This window comes from Macroventuria anomochaeta (assembly GCF_010093625.1).
Source record: "Macroventuria anomochaeta strain CBS 525.71 unplaced genomic scaffold BU25scaffold_2, whole genome shotgun sequence".
Lineage (NCBI taxonomy): Eukaryota > Fungi > Ascomycota > Dothideomycetes > Pleosporales > Didymellaceae > Macroventuria > Macroventuria anomochaeta.
In genome coordinates this window covers 995,979-1,015,348 of record NW_022985363.1, presented here as the reverse complement: position 1 = coordinate 1,015,348, position 19,370 = coordinate 995,979, and the positions used below count along the sequence as shown (strand labels likewise).

General features: G+C 54.2%; 9 protein-coding genes across 9 annotated transcripts in view; 6 read left to right on the top strand and 3 right to left on the bottom strand.

Moving 5' to 3' along the window:
* The first annotated feature begins 128 nt into the window (after nucleotides 1–128).
* Nucleotides 129–1,942, top strand: BU25DRAFT_406179 (uncharacterized protein). The gene is made up of 4 exons (XM_033705207.1): nucleotides 129–942; nucleotides 992–1,298; nucleotides 1,346–1,555; nucleotides 1,611–1,942. The coding sequence occupies exons 1-4, from the start codon at nucleotides 200–202 to the stop codon at nucleotides 1,692–1,694; spliced, it is 1,344 nt and encodes a 447-aa protein (XP_033567054.1). The 5' UTR covers nucleotides 129–199; the 3' UTR covers nucleotides 1,695–1,942.
* Nucleotides 1,943–1,983: 41 nt separating this feature from the next.
* Nucleotides 1,984–3,882, bottom strand: BU25DRAFT_382736 (tripeptidyl-peptidase 1 precursor; the record flags this gene model as incomplete). Its single annotated transcript, XM_033704250.1, has 2 exons — nucleotides 1,984–3,608; nucleotides 3,663–3,882. The coding sequence occupies 2 exons, from the start codon at nucleotides 3,880–3,882 to the stop codon at nucleotides 1,984–1,986; spliced, it is 1,845 nt and encodes a 614-aa protein (XP_033567053.1).
* Nucleotides 3,883–4,565: 683 nt separating this feature from the next.
* On the bottom strand, nucleotides 4,566–6,034 carry BU25DRAFT_444874 (uncharacterized protein; the record flags this gene model as incomplete). Its single annotated transcript, XM_033709406.1, has 4 exons — nucleotides 4,566–4,937; nucleotides 5,083–5,215; nucleotides 5,268–5,706; nucleotides 6,029–6,034. 4 exons carry the CDS (start codon nucleotides 6,032–6,034, stop codon nucleotides 4,913–4,915), a joined length of 603 nt encoding a protein of 200 aa, XP_033567052.1. The 3' UTR covers nucleotides 4,566–4,912.
* A 411-nt stretch (nucleotides 6,035–6,445) lies between these two features.
* BU25DRAFT_417437 (uncharacterized protein) lies at nucleotides 6,446–7,801 on the top strand (the record flags this gene model as incomplete). Its single annotated transcript, XM_033707811.1, has 2 exons — nucleotides 6,446–6,863; nucleotides 7,152–7,801. 2 exons carry the CDS (start codon nucleotides 6,446–6,448, stop codon nucleotides 7,799–7,801), a joined length of 1,068 nt encoding a protein of 355 aa, XP_033567051.1.
* A 58-nt stretch (nucleotides 7,802–7,859) lies between these two features.
* BU25DRAFT_84851 (ras-domain-containing protein) lies at nucleotides 7,860–9,167 on the bottom strand. The gene is made up of 5 exons (XM_033712165.1): nucleotides 8,935–9,167; nucleotides 8,861–8,880; nucleotides 8,785–8,811; nucleotides 8,545–8,736; nucleotides 7,860–8,494 (listed from the first exon to the last, which is right to left on the bottom strand). Exons 1-5 carry the CDS (start codon nucleotides 9,005–9,007, stop codon nucleotides 8,144–8,146), a joined length of 663 nt encoding a protein of 220 aa, XP_033567050.1. The 5' UTR covers nucleotides 9,008–9,167; the 3' UTR covers nucleotides 7,860–8,143.
* An 89-nt stretch (nucleotides 9,168–9,256) lies between these two features.
* BU25DRAFT_357707 (uncharacterized protein) lies at nucleotides 9,257–11,698 on the top strand. Its single transcript, XM_033703577.1, has 3 exons — nucleotides 9,257–9,567; nucleotides 9,618–11,350; nucleotides 11,407–11,698. The coding sequence occupies exons 1-3, from the start codon at nucleotides 9,363–9,365 to the stop codon at nucleotides 11,578–11,580; spliced, it is 2,112 nt and encodes a 703-aa protein (XP_033567049.1). The 5' UTR covers nucleotides 9,257–9,362; the 3' UTR covers nucleotides 11,581–11,698.
* Nucleotides 11,699–12,989: 1,291 nt separating this feature from the next.
* BU25DRAFT_406168 (uncharacterized protein) lies at nucleotides 12,990–14,238 on the top strand. Its single transcript, XM_033705206.1, has 2 exons — nucleotides 12,990–14,077; nucleotides 14,133–14,238. Exon 1 carries the CDS (start codon nucleotides 13,385–13,387, stop codon nucleotides 14,015–14,017), a length of 633 nt encoding a protein of 210 aa, XP_033567048.1. The 5' UTR covers nucleotides 12,990–13,384; the 3' UTR covers nucleotides 14,018–14,077; nucleotides 14,133–14,238.
* A 57-nt stretch (nucleotides 14,239–14,295) lies between these two features.
* BU25DRAFT_406167 (ABC1-domain-containing protein) lies at nucleotides 14,296–16,775 on the top strand. The gene has a single exon (XM_033705205.1). It carries the CDS (start codon nucleotides 14,617–14,619, stop codon nucleotides 16,630–16,632), a length of 2,016 nt encoding a protein of 671 aa, XP_033567047.1. The 5' UTR covers nucleotides 14,296–14,616; the 3' UTR covers nucleotides 16,633–16,775.
* A 685-nt stretch (nucleotides 16,776–17,460) lies between these two features.
* Nucleotides 17,461–19,370, top strand: part of BU25DRAFT_329647 (uncharacterized protein) — a gene marked incomplete at both ends in the record, with an annotated part of 3,709 nt that continues 1,799 nt past the window's right edge. Inside the window, 2 exons of the mRNA XM_033702326.1 lie at nucleotides 17,461–19,017; nucleotides 19,072–19,347. Coding sequence (XP_033567046.1) covers nucleotides 17,461–19,017; nucleotides 19,072–19,347 — 1,833 coding nt within the window. The remainder of the gene's footprint in view (nucleotides 19,018–19,071; nucleotides 19,348–19,370) is intronic.

Genomic DNA, 19,370 nt, shown 5'->3' with positions numbered 1-19,370 from the left:
GCGACGGATATTGGCGTTTGGTGATGATTTGTGACGCCAAAGAGCATCGTGCTTTCCCTGTTTTGGTGTCTTGGAAGGAGGCTGAGGGCTTGGCCAGCGCGCTTTCCCCTCCGCTAGCCTTCCACAACATTTGCTTCACCTCAAAACTCTGGCTGCTACGCGCTATTGAGATCGAACTGACGATTCGACCTCAGGCAAGATGCCTTCCAATCACCACATCTCCGAATCGACACCTCTCCTTCACCACATCGTGCCCCAACACATCCACCCAGATGGAGAGAGCGGTCGCACTGGTTTTCAAGCTTCGCACTTCGCCAGTGTGGCCTGGAGATCTGGCAGTAATGCAGCAAAATGGACCAATTTTCTTTGGCCTGTCGTACCTGTAGCCTTCATCTTGCACTTCGCCTTTCCCAGCAACCCGCTTACTATTTTCGCGCTCAGCTACATCGCGATGATTCCAGTTGCAAATCTGCTCGGTTTCGCTGGTCAGGAGTATGCGCGAAAGATGCCCAAGGTGTCTGGCATCCTCATTGAGACGGCGTTTGGGTCAATTGTTGAAATCATCCTGTTCATCATCCTGATTGCGAAGCACACGGCATCAGAAGGCTCCTCTGAGCATGGCAATCTCATTCCCGTCATTCAAGCCGCTATCTTGGGCTCGATCTTGACCAACCTGTTGCTATGTCTTGGACTTTGCTTCTTTGTTGGCGGTCTGCGTCAGGCGAGACAAAAGTTCCACGCTTCTATTAGCGAAGTTGGTAGCGGTCTGCTTCTGGTCGCTGGTTTTGGTCTGCTCATTCCCAGCGCCTACTATTCCGCCTTGAAGGGATCCGCTGTTCACAAAGCCACCAAGCACCACGAGTTCACTGAGAAGATTCTACAGCACAATGTCCTCAAGATCAGTCAGGTCACATCAATTCTGCTGATGATTGCCTTCGCTATGTAAGCTATGCCGATGTTGTGCGATATGGTTCATGCTAATTGGAGCAAGCTTCATCTTCTACAATGCCCGCTCGCAGCACTCCATATTCGACGAGGTGTTGGAAGCAGACGAGCACGCGGATCTTGATCATCACGAGGATGTTGCAAAGCAAAAGTTCACGTTCACGGAGTGCATTGTCGCCATCGTGTTGTCTCTTGCCATCGTGACCATGCTTGCGGTCTTCCTTGTCGTCCGCATCGAAGATGTTGTCGAAGCCGGTATCCCTGACCAGTTCCTCGGTCTGATCATGCTTCCTCTCGTCGAAAAAGCCGCAGAGCATCTGACCGCTATTGATGAAGCTTGGGATGGACAGATCGTAAGTTGGAAAAAACAACGATTGGGGACTCAACTAATAAATGGTAGAACTTTGCTCTCTTCCACTGCATCGGTCCTTCGATCCAGACTGCACTCTTCAATGCTCCTTTGGTGGTGGTGGTTGGATGGGCACTGGGAAAGGATATGGATCTCAACTTCGAGATCTTCATGATCGTCTTGCTTGTTTTGTCCATTGTCGTAGTCGGCAACTTCTTGCGTGATGGCGAGTCAAACTATCTTGAGGGTTCTCTTCTTGTGGTAAGTCGTAATCAATTTGGATGGTGGATATGATCATAATCTGACCTTAAACTAGATTGTCTACATCATTATCGCCGTCGCATCTTGGTACTATCCCAACCCAGATGTTGCCACGTCCAACGGAGGACTTGACGGTTAAGCACCAGCATTGCACTAATCGTAATCAGCTGGAGTCAGGTTGGCACCCCAATCAGTCCACTAAAGACCTGCATTTCCCCTGAAATTCAAGCCCAGAATTCAATACCGAACACATGGGGGCGAGCTGCAGGGTGCGTGTTAGTTGATACATAGGACGCTAGATATGATCTGTTGTTCATGATTTGACATTATTCGTCGCTATATACCATCAAGCATGCCCAATTACAAGCTTCGTTATGTACAAACGACACTTATCCATCGCAATACTATGCTTCGCTAAATCAGACTTCCTAGTGAACCTTCGCGCCAACGGCCTTCAGGAGCTTAGGGAAGTTGGGTGTTCCCCAACCGGTGACAGGGTCCCAACCCTCAGTAACGGGGAAACCATCAACGTTGCAGCCGTGGCTTGTACCCTTAAGGATATCGTTCAGGCCCTTGTAGCCCTTTTTGTAGAGCCAGGGGTTGATGTAACCAAGAACAGGCTTGCCGCTAGCAATCAGGGCATCGTTGACGAGAGAGAAGATACCAGCAGTCAGAGGAGTGGAGGCAGAAGTACCAGAGATGGTGCCCTCGGTGCCGTTCCAGAAGTAAGCGAAGTAGAGACCCTGAGCAGCAAGGTCAGGGTACGCGCGACCCTTCTTGTTGTACAAACCATCGTACAGGCCATCAAGACCCTTGATGTACTGAGGGACAGCGTTACCCTGCCATGTGGGGCGGTCGAAGTAGTTACTGAAACCGGAGCCACCAGCATAGAAGTCACGGTAACCGGTGGAAGTGTTACGGCCAGCACGGTAAACGGCCTCCTCAGGCGCGAAGTTCATGGTCGCGCCGACGGCGGTGACGTATGGGCACGAGGCGGGAAAGTTGGGGTTGAAGCGGTAGGTGTTCTTGCCGTCGTTGGAGTAGCACTTGTCGGTGCCACCGAGACCACTGTCACCAGAGGAGAAGAAGAGTGTGGTGCCGCGAGCACCGGCTTGAGCGAACTGCTTGCAGACGCGCTCGGCGTATGAGCGGGGAACGGTCTGCTCAGAGTCACCGTATGAAGTAGAAACAATCTTGGGAAGGTCCTTCTGCGAAAGCAAGTAGTTCACCCACACAAGGTAGGGCTCGTTGGTGTTGGTCGGGGTGGTGATGTCCGGGACGAACGGGGGCGAGCCACCAGTCGAGTAACTGATGATAGGTGTATTGTAGTTGATACCAGCAATAGCCTGGAAGTCCAAGTTAGCCTCTCGGCTCGTGCCCTCGGCAGTCTGGTTGGCAGTCAAAGGACCGTCCTGGACTGGGCCGTTGTCGATGGAGATCTGCTTGAAGTTTGCAGCCTGAGCAACGGACTCGGGGCGGAACTTTTGCAAGAAGAGCTTTCCATCAGGGCGGATCGGAACCTCGCCAAGGAAGTTGTTGAATGCGACATTGTTCTTGTCGAGAGCCTTCGGCTTGTAGCCCTTGGTTTGGTAGAGAGTCTCGAAACACTGAGGAGTGACAGAGGTTGCATTGCAGACCGCGGCGATGGTCTGGTTGGAGGGAGCCTGGTAGCCCTGAGGAATCTCAGCACCACCCTCGAAGTAAGTAGCGATGTTCTTCTCCGCGCGGAAGAACGAAGTGGTGGGCTGAATGGCATCAATGTGATCGTGCAGATGGCGAGGAAGCGACCAGGATGTGGCACGCGCAACAACGGAGCCGTCATGGTGCTTGTAGTTGTGGTACTCGGTATCAAGGAGTTTCTCAACCGACTCAATTGGCAGATGAACGGTGATCCAGTCCTTGGCGGTGCTGTAGCTCAGGTTTTCAATCTCAATGCTGTTCTCCTGGAGCCACTCGTGCACAAGGTCGTGTGTCTGCGATGTGGGTGCAACGAGCTCATCGACCTCCTCGGCGCTCAGGTGCTGACCATAGCGAGCATGGTCAGGATCAGAGACTGGTCAGAGTTAGTATTAAGATAATCCCAGCATGCTTCATTGAGTGTTCTTACCCTCGTGAAGGTGACGGTCAAGCTCCTCAAATCGGCCCTGCTTCAGACCAATCTGGAGCGAGATCGTCTTCCCACCATGGGCACGATCCTGCTTCTGCCACTCCTTAGGCACGAAGTGAGTCTCCTTCACAACGTACGGCGAGCGTGCGCGGATGGGAGTCGCAAGCGCGTCACAGAAGGCAAGGATGGCCGCAGCCACGAAAGCGGACTTGATCTGCATGATGGACGATAAGGGTCGCGTACAAAATTGACAGACGCACACCAACTCTCGAAGGGGGTTCAACCAGTATTTATCTCTCGAAGATCATGGGTCCATAGCGTACTTCCGGGCCCTCAACCCCTCCGTGACGAGCATTGCTGTAGGAACGGCCGAAGGAGATTACCCTACAATCACACCTTCCAAGAACAACCAAGCTCTCGGATGGAAGCTTGAACGCATACTCTTAGTGGCAATGACATGCTTGGTCGGGGCTTGGTTATCGTCATGAAGAGTGTTCAAGCTTTGCACCTGCTCTTTTGGGCGCTAGTCCGTCCTAGCGCCGGCTTAATATTGCACTCCACTTTCGCCTCTGCTCTGCTGCAGGTACTTTATCCGAGGACACGGACAGACGACGTGGAGTACATATTCAGGCCACCTACCTTCCTGTTCGGTGTTTAGTCTACACTGTGTAAGGACACCCGGTTGCGCACGACATACGAGCTCTGGACCGCTGGCAGGATAACGTCAAAATCGCGTGATGTCGCTCCACCCGTTTCGAGGACTTCGCGACATCATGTTAGTTCGACGAAAGACTCAATCACCTGTGGTCATCTGGGAGGCACTTTTCTGTCTGGGCTATTTGATGCTTTGAGCCTTGCGCGACTATTAAGTAGAACCGAATGGACCAATGACCGGCAACAGTTCACCGATATTACCTTAGTGGCTATTCATGTCGTCGAGCGATTGAGCGTTCCTTCTATCCAGGTGAGTATAAGACAGATGTGTCGTTGTGTACACAGTTCTTATGCAGACTCTCTCAAATTTATTCTAAGGCAGATTTCACCGAGCTTACCAGTAACTGTGGTAACGAAACTACTTACAAGCTCGATCGAAAGCTCAACGGCGATATGTAACGTGCTCTACAGGAGAAATTGGAGCTGCCGATGGTGATTCCCCAGGGTGTTCCAGGCATGTATCGCTATACGATGCGTGTAGTGCGTACTCTAACAAGAAGGTAGCTAAAATGCTTCCTTGTATCGCGGTATTTTCTTCACGAAGGACAACGTCGTAGTGAACTGAAAGAGTTAGAACCTTAATCAACAAAGCCTGTGACAGCTGTCGCAAATCTTTGTATGCCTGACCAGTAGGAGGACGACGAAGCAGAGATTTTATGTCCCGGATGAAACACCATGTGCATGGCTTGAAGTTGCCAGGACTTACCCGTAGACACTCGAGGATGACTTGTACCCATACTGCCAGTTGCTTGTGCCGGGCGACAAGAATTGATGTAACAGCGGCAACATACCGATCTTCCAACTGTCGCAATTTGGGCTCGGAGTACACCATGGTCCGACTAAGTCGAATAATGAGCGAACGAGCGAGCATAGGAGTGCGATTATACCTACGTATGATACGGAGATTCGACTCGATTGTATGCCGTAGCTCAGACTCCCATACAGAGATTATAGGAGTGCCTTGTGTAGCGAGTGACTTTAGTTGCCGCTCTAGCACGCGCATATTCTCCATGGTCGTGGCGATGCACGGGTCTATGCGATTGATCTCCTCCGACAGCCGTAGTGGTGCAGAACCCAGTCCAATAAGGCGACGGACCTCGCCTGGTGGAGGACGAACGATCGGATCTGGTTCGAGTAGCCCTCGACGGTCGTTGGGACACGTACCTCGTTGTTGATCTGTAGATTTGAACCAGGCTACGATGCACTCGGAGTGGAAGTAAAACTTGGGGCAGGCGAGGACCTTGAGGACAGGCGCAAAGTCATTGGCGACGCATACTTCTTTGCAGATGCTGCATATTGCGTCTTCTGGGTGATTTAAGGGGGTGAAAGACTACATTATGCCAGTCTTGGAAGACCCCAAATGACGGGAGGGGCTTTTGTTATGATGTTCCGGCATCCTGGTGGTATTGCTTCTGAGACTTTTGTTTTGAAGTCGGGCGATGACGTCAAGCCTTTCCTTGAAGCGACTCTGGTTCCGCATTGTGACTGTACGATACATCCAACCTTAGAGTATCGACGTGGCTTTCGTAACATTAGATTCGATAGACGATCATGCATCAGACATCACGAGCTCGTGCAAGATCACGAAGACGGGGTATGCACGTCGCCGCATCATGTCACGATTTGGGGTGCTCCTGCCTGTCGTACCTCACCTCCATGAGAGTGACTGCCACGTCACACTAGCGTTGTTTACAGCTACTCACCTATATATACTGTTCGTAGCTTCACTCAATACAACCTCAGTACAATCTTCAACTTGTTCCTTTGCGTACAGTTTTTCCCTGAACTCTGACACATCAGCAAGCTCGAGCTCGCACAGCTTCCAATACGCTAACACAATCGAACGATGAATCCCATCATGTCCCAAGACACTATAGCGCAGGAACCCGATATGTGTGTCATGCCAAACACTATACAGGTACCTGCCTTGTCTTCCGAAGAGGTAGTCCCTCCACTTTGGTACTGATACCTTGCATAGACCACGTGCGAGCTCCTGAGAATCACCCCCGTTGCACTGCATATACAGCTCGAGCAATGAAGCCCGACACAGGGTCGTTAGAGGCTACAGGATGTTTACCTCTGTCACAAAATTGGTCTTCTACGGGGTCAGGCGTACGCAAGGCAACGTACACTGCGTCACCATAGCAAAGCGGGTAAACGAAGTCTCAGTCACTGAGGACACCGACCATCAGGATCCCCATATACCGCCCGGTCACATCCGTGAACGACACACATGTACCCCGACGCTTCGCAGAACAGGCAATCACGTCTGTGTCAGCCTCACCTGGGCAGGTACCTTGCATGGCCAACACGTGGCCCAGGGACACGGTACCGGTTTTCGTGAACATCGCGTCGGTTCTCGTGTGACCCCAGACCCAGTTGTTAGGGGTACCATGGGAGACTGCAACCTTTTTTGCACGTACTGCATAGTCACAGGCCATGTTCGACGCGGCTGTCCCGTAGATCATGTTCTCGAAGACGAAGCAGGTACGAACCCATGGGGATCTCAGGTACAAATGAGAGTCAGCCCATATTCAGGCACTCACGTGGTCTGAGAGCGACGCACATGCTCTCATCTACTGCCGTATCTATCGCGGAGACCCTTGCCAGGCAACACGAGTGCATATATAGTTTCTCAGCCACTGACAGCCACTGACCAAGTCGACCTCAACGCATTACACGTACAGCCTTCAGCTACTAAACCGTTCCGTGGCGAAGCAGCAGGGCCTGCAGCATAAGAAGCAGAACCTGGCGGCGCCTTCAACGCCCATCAAGCTTCTCTCATCGATCCCTCCCAGCCTTGCGAGTACTACAAACACCACAACAAACACCACCATGCGTTCCAACTCGCCACCGCCATTTTAGCTCTCCTGCCTCTCGCTCTCTGCGGCTCCTCCGCGGACGTCCTGAGCACGCTCAGCTCCACCACATTGGACGTCCGCGCCGCAGAGCCTATCAACCTGACCCCCAATGGCCCATATCCGCGGGACCAATACTTCATGGTGACCGCCTTCGAAGCCTTTATGCCCTCGCCCCCGCACTCAGGCGACTTCTCCCGCACCATGTTCAACATCATTTTGATGCACCCCGTCCCTGCGCGGCGCTGGACAACACAATGCGTGGCGCACACCAAGGGCAAGCTATGCGACCCCAACACCTGGTCAGCGTGCATGCCCGTCAGCGGCGCCGCGAACAAGAACGAGGGGTCGAGTTTCAAGTTTGGCGAGAACTTGACAAGCGTGGATATCATGCGCCATTGGAGGTATGGGAAGATGTATTTGAAGACGATGGCGAGCGAGCCGGCTACCTGGGCTGAGAAGGTGGATGAGAATGACAAGGAGGGGAATGTGACGGTAAGCGAGATGGGGAAGCTTTATGAGAAGCCAGAGAGTTGGATGTTTACTTGGAGGCAAGCTGTGGGCTGAGACAAGAGACAAAAAGGCTTTTGGATGTACAACAGATCGAAACATTAGGTATACGGTGTGCTTTGCAAACGCGGATGACAACAGCGTGGGAATTCAGGCGCAAGGGGATTGACTGTACAAACATAGAAAGAGGCAACGAAATCATTATAATTAAAATTGTCAGGTGGCCCCGGAGCTCATCTCTTAACGCATAGCAAAGCCGGAACGCCAGGTTCCAAATGTACCCTACAAGTGAAGATCAGACTGACTGATACGAGGAAAGAGCAACTGCGTGGTATCGCTCCTTGTTGAATGTCGCATAACGAGCGCTATACCTACAAATCAAATGACCAACACCTCGCACTAACAGTTGCAGCCAGCAGGTCCCTGTGTCTGGTTCGCCTCCGGCCTGAGGTTGACGCCCTGTCTTTGCTGCCCGGGCCTCAGGTTCCGTGGGCCGGCCTGGTCGAGCGGCAGCTTCTTTGCAATGGCGGTGAAGAGTTCGCGTACGTTCTCGCTCGTCTTGGCGGATGTTTCGAAGAAAAGAAGGCCGGCTTCGCGGGCGTACTGCTCGGCATCGGCGGTGGAGATGGCGCGCTTGTCGGGGGACTCGGTAACCAAATCGAGCTTGTTACCAGCAAGGGCGATGATGATGTTCTCGTTTGCCTGACGCTGGAGCTCCTTGACCCATGCTTTCGCCTTATCGAGCGAGGCCTGCGTGACGTTAACAGCTGCCCAGAACAAATGCCTCAGGCGTTGCGTACCGCTTGTGTGATATCGTAGACGACGACAGCGCAGTTTGCGTTCCTGTAGTACATGGGCGCCAGCGACTTGTAGCGCTCCTGGCCGGCAGTATCCCAGATCTCAAACTTTACTGTTGTGTTCTCGTCGAGGGCGATGGTCTGGGTGAGGAAGGCGGCGCCGATAGTCGATTCTCTGTAGTCGTCGAATTGGTCCTATCGCCATGTCAGTAATGATCAGGTCATACCTTTTAGCAGACTTACCTTTACAAAGCGCAATACCAGCGACGACTGCACGTATGTTAGCTCGTACCATGGCTGCCTTGATAGGGCTGCGAACCTTTCCGACAGCAGATTCACCTGCGCATTGTTAGTGACATACAAGTACGGCAACACACGGATACATGGACATACCAAGCAGCACCAGCTTGAACTGTGCGAACCTGGAACCGCCAGGGCGTCCACCTTGCTGTACTCTCTGCGACATGACGGGCTAAAGTTGGCGTCGCGCTACCAGATCGTGGTCGGTAGTCGATGTGTGGTAGCGAAGGGTGGCGGGTTTGGTAGAGATGCGGGGAGCGAGGGCGGTGGTGCGGGCGGGTCTGTCAGCTGTGTTGTTGAACGTGCAAGAGCGATGAAGGTCGTTGCCCTGACGGGGTTGCAATTGCTTGGCGACGGACCCTGGCGGACCATGACGAAACGCTTCGTGGCTGCAGTTGAGGGAACATTGCGCCAACGCCCATAGAGAGCGCCACACTTGAATCCCCACGCCGGAACGTTAACTCGACCGTACCGACATTGCAGCCTTCTGTACAGTACAGACTGCTCAAGCAACCGTCGCCATGGGCGCCGTTCTGCCGTACCGCGACATCAACGTGCACTCATCCCCCTCGCACTACGCCTTCTCCTCCCCGTCTTCGCCCACTGCACCGACATTAGTTGTAGACCGACCTTCAGGTGATATTCGCTTGCACGATGGCAAGCTTCTGGGATCGAAACGGGTGTCTAGCGTTGCTGGTATCCTTGGTACCATCAAGTTGCGACTGGGTAGATACCCCTCGAAGCTCCTATAAGCAGCCAAGCTGATGCATGTCAAGACAAGTACATTATCGTGATCACCAAGGCCCAGCCTATGGGCAGGATAAAGGGCCACATGATCTACAAGGTCGTTGCTACTGAATTCCTGCCGCTACGCGAACGACCGCTGCACGACCCTGACGAGGACAACTACCTGTCTCTGCTTAAGACGCTGATCAAGACATCGCCATTGTTCTTCTCCTATTCCTTCGACATCACCAACAGCTTTCAGCGACAAGCTCACCTCGACCCCTCGACACCGCTATGGAAGCGCGCAGACGACCGCTTCTTCTGGAACCGCTTCGTATCTAGCGACCTGATCGACTTTCGTGGAGGATTGAGCACTGGCTATGGAAGGCACTCGAGCGGTCAGTCGCCGGACGTCGACCCCTACATCTTGCCCGTCATGTACGGCATGATGGAGATCAAGAACACCTCGATCAAGGGCACACCACTCACCTTCATCCTCATCACACGAAGGTCGCGACTCAAGGCAGGAACACGATACTTCTCGCGTGGTATCGACGAGAACGGCAACGTGTCCAACTTCAACGAGACAGAGCAGGCCATCATCCTCAACGACAGCGCGTCAGGTGGACCTGGAGGCTTTGGGTCGAACCAAAACGGCACAGCTGGCGCGCTCCCTGGCAAAGAGACGCAGGTCCTTGCATACGTCCAGACTCGAGGCAGTGTGCCTGTTTACTGGGCTGAGATTAACACCCTGAAGTACACGCCGAAGTTGCAAGTTCGCGGCGTTGAGTCTGCGATTCCTGCTGCGAAGAAGCATTTCGCTGAGCAGATCAGGCTGTACGGCGACAACTGGATGGTCAACCTGGTGAATCAGAAGGGCCGCGAGCAGCGAGTCAAGGAGGCATACGAGGAGATGGTCAACTTCTTGTTGACCTCACCAAACGAGAACGTGGAAGGTGACAGGATCACTGATGAGAAGTTCCACATTGTCGAGCCTGCAAATGCCCAGACGATCTGGGACCGCCTTCACTACATCTACTTCGACTTCCACAGCGAGACCAAGGGTCTGCGCTGGGACCGAGCGAAGCTGTTGATGGATCAGCTGGAGCCACACGTGTTGAAGCACGGCTACTTCCGGGCTGTCGACATGCCTGGAGATGGCAGCCGTGTTGAGGTCAGGCGCCACCAGACTGCTGTTGTTCGCACGAACTGCATGGACTGCCTTGACCGTACGAACGTTGTGCAGAGCATGATCGGACGGTACATTTTGTCGCGCATGCTCATCGACCTTGGCCTGATGCGCGAAGGCGAGAGTGCAGAAGAGGACAAGGCTTTTGAGTTCCTGTTCCGCAATGTTTGGGCCGACAACGCAGATGTCGTCTCCAAGTCTTACTCCGGCACTGGAGCGCTCAAAACTGATTTCACGCGTCTTGGTGTTCGAACCAAGGGCGGTGCGCTCCAGGATCTCAACAACTCCATTACACGATACTGTCTTAACAACTTCAGTGACGGACCGAGGCAGGACGCTTTCGATCTGTTCTTGGGCAACTACCTGCCTAGCGACTCTGCTATTGGTGGTCAGCTTCTGTTCGCCGACCGAAGACCCATCTTCATTCAGTCGATACCCTATATCCTCGCTGCAAGCATCTTCTTCATCTTCGTTGGCAGCTTCACTCGACGAGCGCCTGACGCAGCTGTTTGGCCGCTGCGTCTTCTCCTTGTTCTCAGTCTTGCGACCGCAGGCGCTTGCTTGAACTTCATGTGGACTAATGGTACTCTATATGTAAGTGCTTACCTCACCCTTCTCTCCAAGCTTTCACGCATACTAATAACATACAGGTCAACTGGCCCAAACTCAATCGCCTACCACACCAGATCGAAGCCTACCAATCAAGCCTAACCAAGGTCTCGCACAACCCGGTCGTCGGCTCGCTGGTGGGCACAAAGCACGAGCGAGGCAAGAGCGATGCCAGGCTGCTGGGCTTGGAGGAGGGCAAGAAGAGGGTTGAGTAGATTAAACTGTCCTTTGTTCGAAAAGCGTTTTTAGATTCGCGGTGATGCATCAGTAGATCTGGCATAGTATAAAACACGTAGATGGGCTGTTAGAGCTTGTAATAGACGAATTCCGCATATCGTACTGACTGCTTTGGTCTGAACCGTGCTCAGCACAGGTTGTGCACAGACTCGGCTGTTGGTTTTCACTCCCATGACTGCTGCAATCGACACGCAACGAGAATTGCTCAAAACAGTAAATTTGGACGCTACGATGCGTGAGTGAGATTTGTCCAACATCTGGTGGCTGTGGATGTGGTCTTCTCTAGTCCCTGGTTCGAAGGCGTTTAGTGTGTACAAGAAGTCGCCTTAGCACAAGAGCTAACGGTCCTTCTCGGACCCTACGAGATTGATCGTAGGGACATCGAAGCCTGCAGCTTGTGGCTCATTGCTCAGAGTTTGAAGGTTGGTCCAGCAGCATACTGTGGACTCAATAACGAAGCAGGTGACAATGTCATCACAACTATCTCCGGATCATGCCGCAACCAGTCAGTCTGGTCCGGTCGTGGGAGAATCATTTCTCGACAATTGTGCGGCCTACGCTCGCCTGTGCCTCCCAGAAGAAGAGGAATGCCCCCAATGGGCCGCAAACTCATCCGGAAACGCAGAGGCGGAGCAGGGACGCCTGACACTTCCTCCACCTCAGTACATACTTCACCCTACTCCAGGCTCTTGTCCATTTGAATTTGGCGGTCAGGACTTTGAGGCTCTGTAGTTCGCGGTTGAGCATTTTCATCGCCGCTTCGAGCGAGAGCATGCCATCGCTGGCGCCCGATGAAGGTCTGCGGGCCTTGAAGTTTCCTAGGCATTGCCGTGAAACTTGAGACAATAGGAGTGTGTCGTGGATGCTTGCACGTAACCTATCGATGCAATCTGGAGCGTCGGCGACCTCAGGAGAAAGCTGTATATCTGGCGACCGGTCCGCACAGCTACGTCATCAACCCCGACAACGGCAAACGCACCAGCTGCGGTCTTGAAGGCTACAGACATAGCCTACTCTGCGTCAATAGCATATGTCGAGACGACATCCTTCAAACACATGCGTATCGAGGATTTTGATATACAGATGGCGGTGAAGACAAGAATGGCGAACAGAAGTCTGGAGGCACGCCTAAGTACAGCCTGACTGCTCAGCCTCCAGCAGTTGTAGTTCGGCGGCATATCTCCGGTCGATGATGAGAAACCCAGCCGCCCTGAACTCAAAAGGAGGATTTGAATTCGCACAAGATGTTATCCAATCTGTCCAGAGTGGTAAACCCACGGCTGGGACGCGTGCATCGTGCTGTAAGCAACATAGTCCCCAGCGGCATAATTGTCGACAATCAATTAAGTGGGGCACAGAGAGCTCAGCTTGACTTGATTGATTACCTGTTCGAGCCTAGCAGTTACTTGTATAGGCTTAACCCCTACTGTTTTGGGTAAGCATGTGAAGAGAGGGTTCGACTTGATATGATTGTTGACAACTACGCCCAGCGGAACGACAGTCCTGGACCAACAGTAATCAAACAATGACGGTGAAAAATGATGAAAGCAATGGGTCTTCTGCCACACTTGACTTTAGAGATTTCCTGGATATTCATGGGATGGGGCAGCTGAAGATGTTGGACACAGTTGATTATCCACACTCGATCAAGCTCGAACCCCCGAGCCCGCCGGTGCCCCACCTGTCCCGCCGTCTCCCCCACCTCCAAAATGTTCCCATAGGAATTCAGTCGCAGAAGCACATTTGCCAAACCTTGTCTCAATCTATCGTGTATCCACTATCATGAACATAACAGGCGACATTACCCCTCCCCTGGGTCCGACCCAGCTTGCAGCGGGCCATGCGCCTCCAACACCCCCCTACGGATCCGCACTCGATGATATCTACGGCTCTGCGCCTACCTCACCGTTTCTCGATGCACAAGCCTCCGATCGCACGCACGAGATGCTGTCTGATCTGCCTTCGCGCCAGCGCGCCCTCGATGCCGACGCCTACCGCGAAGGCCTAGCCTCCGCAAAGGGACAATATGTGCAAGAAGGCTTCGACGAAGGGTACGCGCTGGGTGCAGACTTGGGATTACGCGTCGGCTACGTCTTGGGCGTACTGCGAGGCTTCGTAGGCGCGTGGAAGGGACACAATGAAACCACCCACGACGAGGTCTGCAAGTTGTACGGGGAAGCGCAGAAGGAGCTTGCGATTGAGCAGCTACTGGGTCAGACCTGGGTTGATGAGGAGGGTATATGGAAGTGGGAGGTCCATGGTGCGGATGGGGAAGCGACGTTCAGGGAAGTCGCGGCGCAGCATCCTGTAGTGAAGAAGTGGGACGACAAGGTCGAGGAGTTGGCGACACAGTGGGGTGTCGATCTGAGGACTGTGGAAAGAATGAGTGCGAAGGAGGAGGAGGAGCAGTCGTGAAGAGCGTGCGGAGCATGTCCTCACACTCTAACAGAGCGCGTCCCACGCGGACTACGATCCCTTCGTCGCCATCAGCACAATCTGCATCGCAGCGCCCGGCCGTGACATGGCCTACAAACCCAGGTTTTGGAGAGATGGCCGTGCATTCTTCCAGTGTTATGCCGTGCGCGGCCACCGCATGCCTCGGTACCTCTATCGCCAGCCTTTGAGTCTGCAACAAGCTCATGGAGGACGTCAGGTGTCCGAAGCACGTGCAGGGCCGGGTCGGCAAGCCAATGGCAAGCGTGCTATGATTTGGCAACTACGCCACTCTGGAAAAGGAAAAGCACAGTCAGTGTGTGCATAGACACACAGTCTCGACCTCGAAGGACAAGCAGATTCGGTGTCAACATGTATCTACTGCACATGGGACGGGGCGGTGACATGGATCCATCCGCGTCGGTAGTCGGCAAGCCGCAAACACGCACGGACGAAGACCCTGCTCAGCATGCCGTCATGACTTCCGATGACGAAAGAAAGATAGTTGCCTTCAGCTTCAACATGCTTCCGCCAGACAACATCGCACTACATTCTTCGCCTTTCACGTACCCGCGACAGCCATGATACATGGCCTGCTCGCTCTGCGACGAGCACCCGCACACAATGTCGCCTCGCAGCTAGCACGCTTACCCTTCGCCTCTACACAATCCCCTCGAACTGCCCTCGTGCGCCGCATACAATCGCAAGCATGGGAGCCACTGCGCCCTCCAAATCCCGCCGATCTACCTAAACCGCGGATACGAAAAGTCAAGCCGCCGTTCACAAAGCGAAAATGGGTGCGCCGCCTCGCCGTCGTCTCCGCGCTCGTTGGTGTCGGCTACGCCATTGACAGGCAATTCTACGCTTCATCCTTGACGAGATCCCTCCGCACATTCAAGACTGGCCTTGTGATTGGCCTCGATTACAAGGTCAACTTCCGCGCCCACCCGCCTTTCGCGAACAGCATTGAAGACGTGCACAACCGTAACGCGGAGCGCATCTTCAACCTGCTGCGGTACAATGGCGGTCTGTATCTGAAGATTGGCCAGGCGATCGCCATGCAGAGTGCCATTCTGCCCCCGTCGTTCCAAACGATGTTTGCGAAGATGTTCGACGATGCGCCGCAGAACGAATGGTGGGAGGTTGAAAAGGTGGTAAAAGAGGACTTCGGCAAGAGCGTTGAGGAAGTGTTCGGCGTGAGCTTTTCACCCGATCAAGGCGGCATGGGCAAAGGTGTTATGGAGAAGACTGCGCGGGCAAGTGCGAGTGTTGCGCAGGTACACTGGGCGCGCCTAGCAGACGGGCGGGAAGTCGCCATCAAGATCCAGAAGCGCGAGATCGCATCACAAGTCGGCTGGGATCTCTGGGCCTTCAAGGTCGTCGCCAAAGTATACACATGGTGGTTCGGCATCCCCGTCTACACCCTCGTACCCTACATCTCCGAGCGGCTGATGCTCGAAACCGACTTCGAGAATGAAGCAGATAACGGCGAGGAGATGCGGGGTCTCGTCGCTGGCGAACCGCGCCTCAACGGCAGAGTCTACATCCCGCAAGTCTACCGAGAGCTCTCCAGCAAGCGCGTCATGACGGCTGAATGGATCGAAGGCGTGCGCCTCTGGGACAAGGAAGGCATCACCAACAAATGGCGTGGCGGCTGGCGACGCGGGTCTCCCGGCGCAGGAGGTGTCCAACTCCCTCCCATCCCATCCGGTGCCGCTTACGACGCCGACGTCCCTGCCGACGCGCCCAAGAACGAGATCATCAAGCCCAGCCGCAAAGCTTGGAAGGGCAAAGACGGGCGCGGCGGTCTTGGAGTCAGCCTGAAAACGACAATGAACACCATCGTCGACCTCTTCAGCGCACAAATGTTCCTCTGGGGCCTGGTGCACTGCGACCCTCACCCGGGCAACATATTTGTCCGCCGTCTGCCCTCTGGCCAACCTGAGATCGTGCTCATCGACCATGGTCTGTACATCCGCATGAACCCCGAATTCCGGCACCAATACGCTCTCTTCTGGAAATCACTGCTCGCATTCGACAACGCTACGATCGCCGACATCGTGACCTCCTGGGGCGTGAACAACCCCGACATCTTCGCTTCCGCAACGCTGATGCGTCCGTATCAGGGAGGCGATAAGAGAGTCATCGAGGAGATTAAGAAGGGTGTGCATGGCAAAGATGCAGCGGAGCGCGCGTACGATATGCAAGTCAAGGGGCGCGACGCTATCAAGTCGATTCTCGGGGACGACAAGAAGTGGCCGCAGGAACTCATCTTTATTGGCCGCAACCTAAGGATTGTTCAGGGCAACAATCAGTTCCTAGGCAGCCCGGTGAACAGGGTGAAGATCACGGGTATGTGGGCGAGTCGGGCGTTGGCGGAGAGTAAGGAATTGAGCGCCAGCGAGAGGTGGAAGAACTGGGTTCAGCATGTGAGGTTCAGGATTGTGCTGTTGTTGAGTGACGGAGTGTTTTGGTGGAGTCGGATTAAGCAGGCGTTTGGCGCGGAGAGGGGGTTGGAAGATATTCTCGAGGAGCAGATGAAGACGATGGCGAAGGATTTTGGAGTCGAGCTCAATCATGGGGTGTTTGAGGGGTAAGCGCGTGAGTAAGAGTGGTGTACGATTAGACTCAGAGAAGAGGGTGCATTAGCGACTAGGTGTGTTCAAGGGCCATGTACTAGACATGTTACAATTGATATGAGAAAGTTGAAGCGGGCTTGACAGCCCAAGTTCCGAGTCTACAATCATCAAAGTCGTAGTTCGATCCTTTTCAGCAAGGCGAATCCTTTGCCTGTGGTTTTGCGATTGGGGGGGGGGGGTTGCGTGCAAAACTGCTAACCTCTCTCCCTACGGTTCGAACAGCCGCCCGCGCCGAACAAAACCACCGATACTTCCACCTCGAACGCTTCTTGCTTCCACTACACCTTACCATCTTCTATGCACTAGATGTAATAATCTGCTGTCGACAATCCTACACTCGCGGACACAAGAACTACATGTACACGCAAGCGCATGATTATCACCATATACATCTGCAAGGTCGAGGTTAGCAAGATGAGGGTTAGATCGCGCACATGCTTCAAGCGTTGGTAGCTGTTCATTTGCTGCAGAAGCATAAGCCAGTCACGCCGACTGCTCGAGGTCGCCAGGCTGAGTGAGGCCTAGCAGGCGCTGCGCCACAGACACCATCACCGTAGACACACCATCGCTGATGCATGCTCTGCTGCTGCAGCGATGCCATGGCCTCTACAGCATCCACGACAGTCTTCGGCGACGCGCGCTCCAGCCTCCAGGCTCACACCATCAACGGCCCTGTCGAGTTCCATCTCCAGCCTGGTACGTTGCGGGACCGCCCGAGGGCCGTCAAACCCGTAAGTGAAAGCGGGACGCTAAGCAAACACCTCGACACTAGGGCTCGAGAACAGCCTCGGTCGTCTACCGCACGCCGAAGACGCGCCCTTCAACTCGTACGCTAAACAGCACGAGCCTGCCTGCCTATCCGACACGCGTGTCGACCTCCTGTCCGAGATATACAGCTGGGCAGACGGGCCAGATGAGCGGTGCATCTTCTGGCTGAGCGGCCTGGCGGGCACAGGCAAGTCGACCATCGCCCGGACCGTCGCACGTAGGTACCACGACAGGCAGCGTCTTGCAGCCAGCTTCTTCTTCTCGCGCGGCGGCGGCGACGTTAGCCATGCGGGCAAGTTCGTGACGAGCATCGCGGTGCAGCTTACGCACAGCTTGCCAGCATCGCGACAGCACATCTGCGACGCTCTTGCAGAGCGCAGCAACATCGTCAGCCAGTCGCTCCGCGATCAGTGGCAGCAGCTCGTCTGCCGCCCGCTGTCGAAGCTGCACGAGCCCGGGCCATATGTCGTAGTCGTTGATGCGCTGGACGAGTGTGACAGCGACGACAATATCCGCATCATCGTGCAGCTGCTGGCCGAGGCGCGGTCGTTGACAGGTGTCCAGCTGCGGGTGTTCCTGACAAGCCGGCCAGAAGTGCCAATCCGGCACGGGTTCGGGCAGATGGCGGATGCGGAGCACAAGGATGTTGTGCTACACGACATCTCGCCGTCAATCGTCGACCACGACGTAGGCCTTTTCCTCGAGCATCACCTCAGAATCATTGCCAAAGAGTGCTATCAGGCTGCCGACTGGCCGGGCGCAGAAGTGATCAGACTGTTAGTGCAGAGTGCAAGCGGTCTGTTCATCTGGGCGGCAACTGCCTGTCACTTTGTCCGTGAAGGGCTGTTCGCTGATGAGAGGCTTCGCATACTTCTTGCAGGCAGTGCTTCTAGTGATCCAGTCGCGCCAGAAGAACAGCTCAACAAGATGTATGTCACAGTGCTACAGACCTCGATTCGCCCCGGATACAATGCGCAAGAGATGACCATGTACTACAACATGCTGCGACTTATACTGGGAAGCATTGTAGCATTGATTTCTCCACTCTCTGTCGGATCCCTGAGTGCACTCCTCCTCATACCAAAGCATAAGGTAGACCAGATGCTGCAGAATCTGCATGCTATACTCAACATCCCAGGAGACGCGAGACGACCGCTCCGTCTGCACCATCCTTCGTTTCGTGACTTTCTGCTCGATAGGAGGAGATGCGGTGAGGACAACTTTTGGGTAGATGAGAAAGGCATACATAAGACGCTGGCATCTCGCTGCCTCGAGCTCATGTCTGCGCCTAACGGCCTTCGGCAGGACATGTGCAGTCTCTCAGGACCTGGGACCTTAAAAGGTGAGATCGATGCAGGATCAGTTAGTAGCAACCTTTCACCCGAGCTGCAGTATTCATGCCGCTACTGGGTCGAGCATCTCGAGCGCAGCCAGCACAGCATCGCAGACGCAGACGCAGACGAAGTGCAAGATTTTCTCCAGACGCACTTTCTGCACTGGCTTGAAGCCATGAGTCTTATGGGGGAGACAAGCCAGTGCGTGCGCTTGTTGACAAGACTGCAGGCGCTCGTGGGGGTAAGGAGTTACACATGAAAATGCATTCACTACATATACTAATCTCCGATGTAGCCATCTGCAAGCGCCTGTGCAAGCTTCCTTCGCGATGCAAACCGATTTGTGTTGCGGTTCTGTTCGATTGTAGCAGAGGCACCCCTACAGGTGTACTCGTCAGCGCTTGTCTTCGCACCAGAGACGAGCATTGTCCGGAAAACGTTTGTGAATCAGGCCATACTAGCAGTGGAGATACTGTCGGGCAGAGAGGCAGACTGGGACGCGTGTCGCAGCGTGCTGGAGGGCCATTCAGACTATGTCGAGGCGGTGGTGGTCTCGCGAGACGGACAGCTGGTCGCCTCAGCATCTCGCGACAG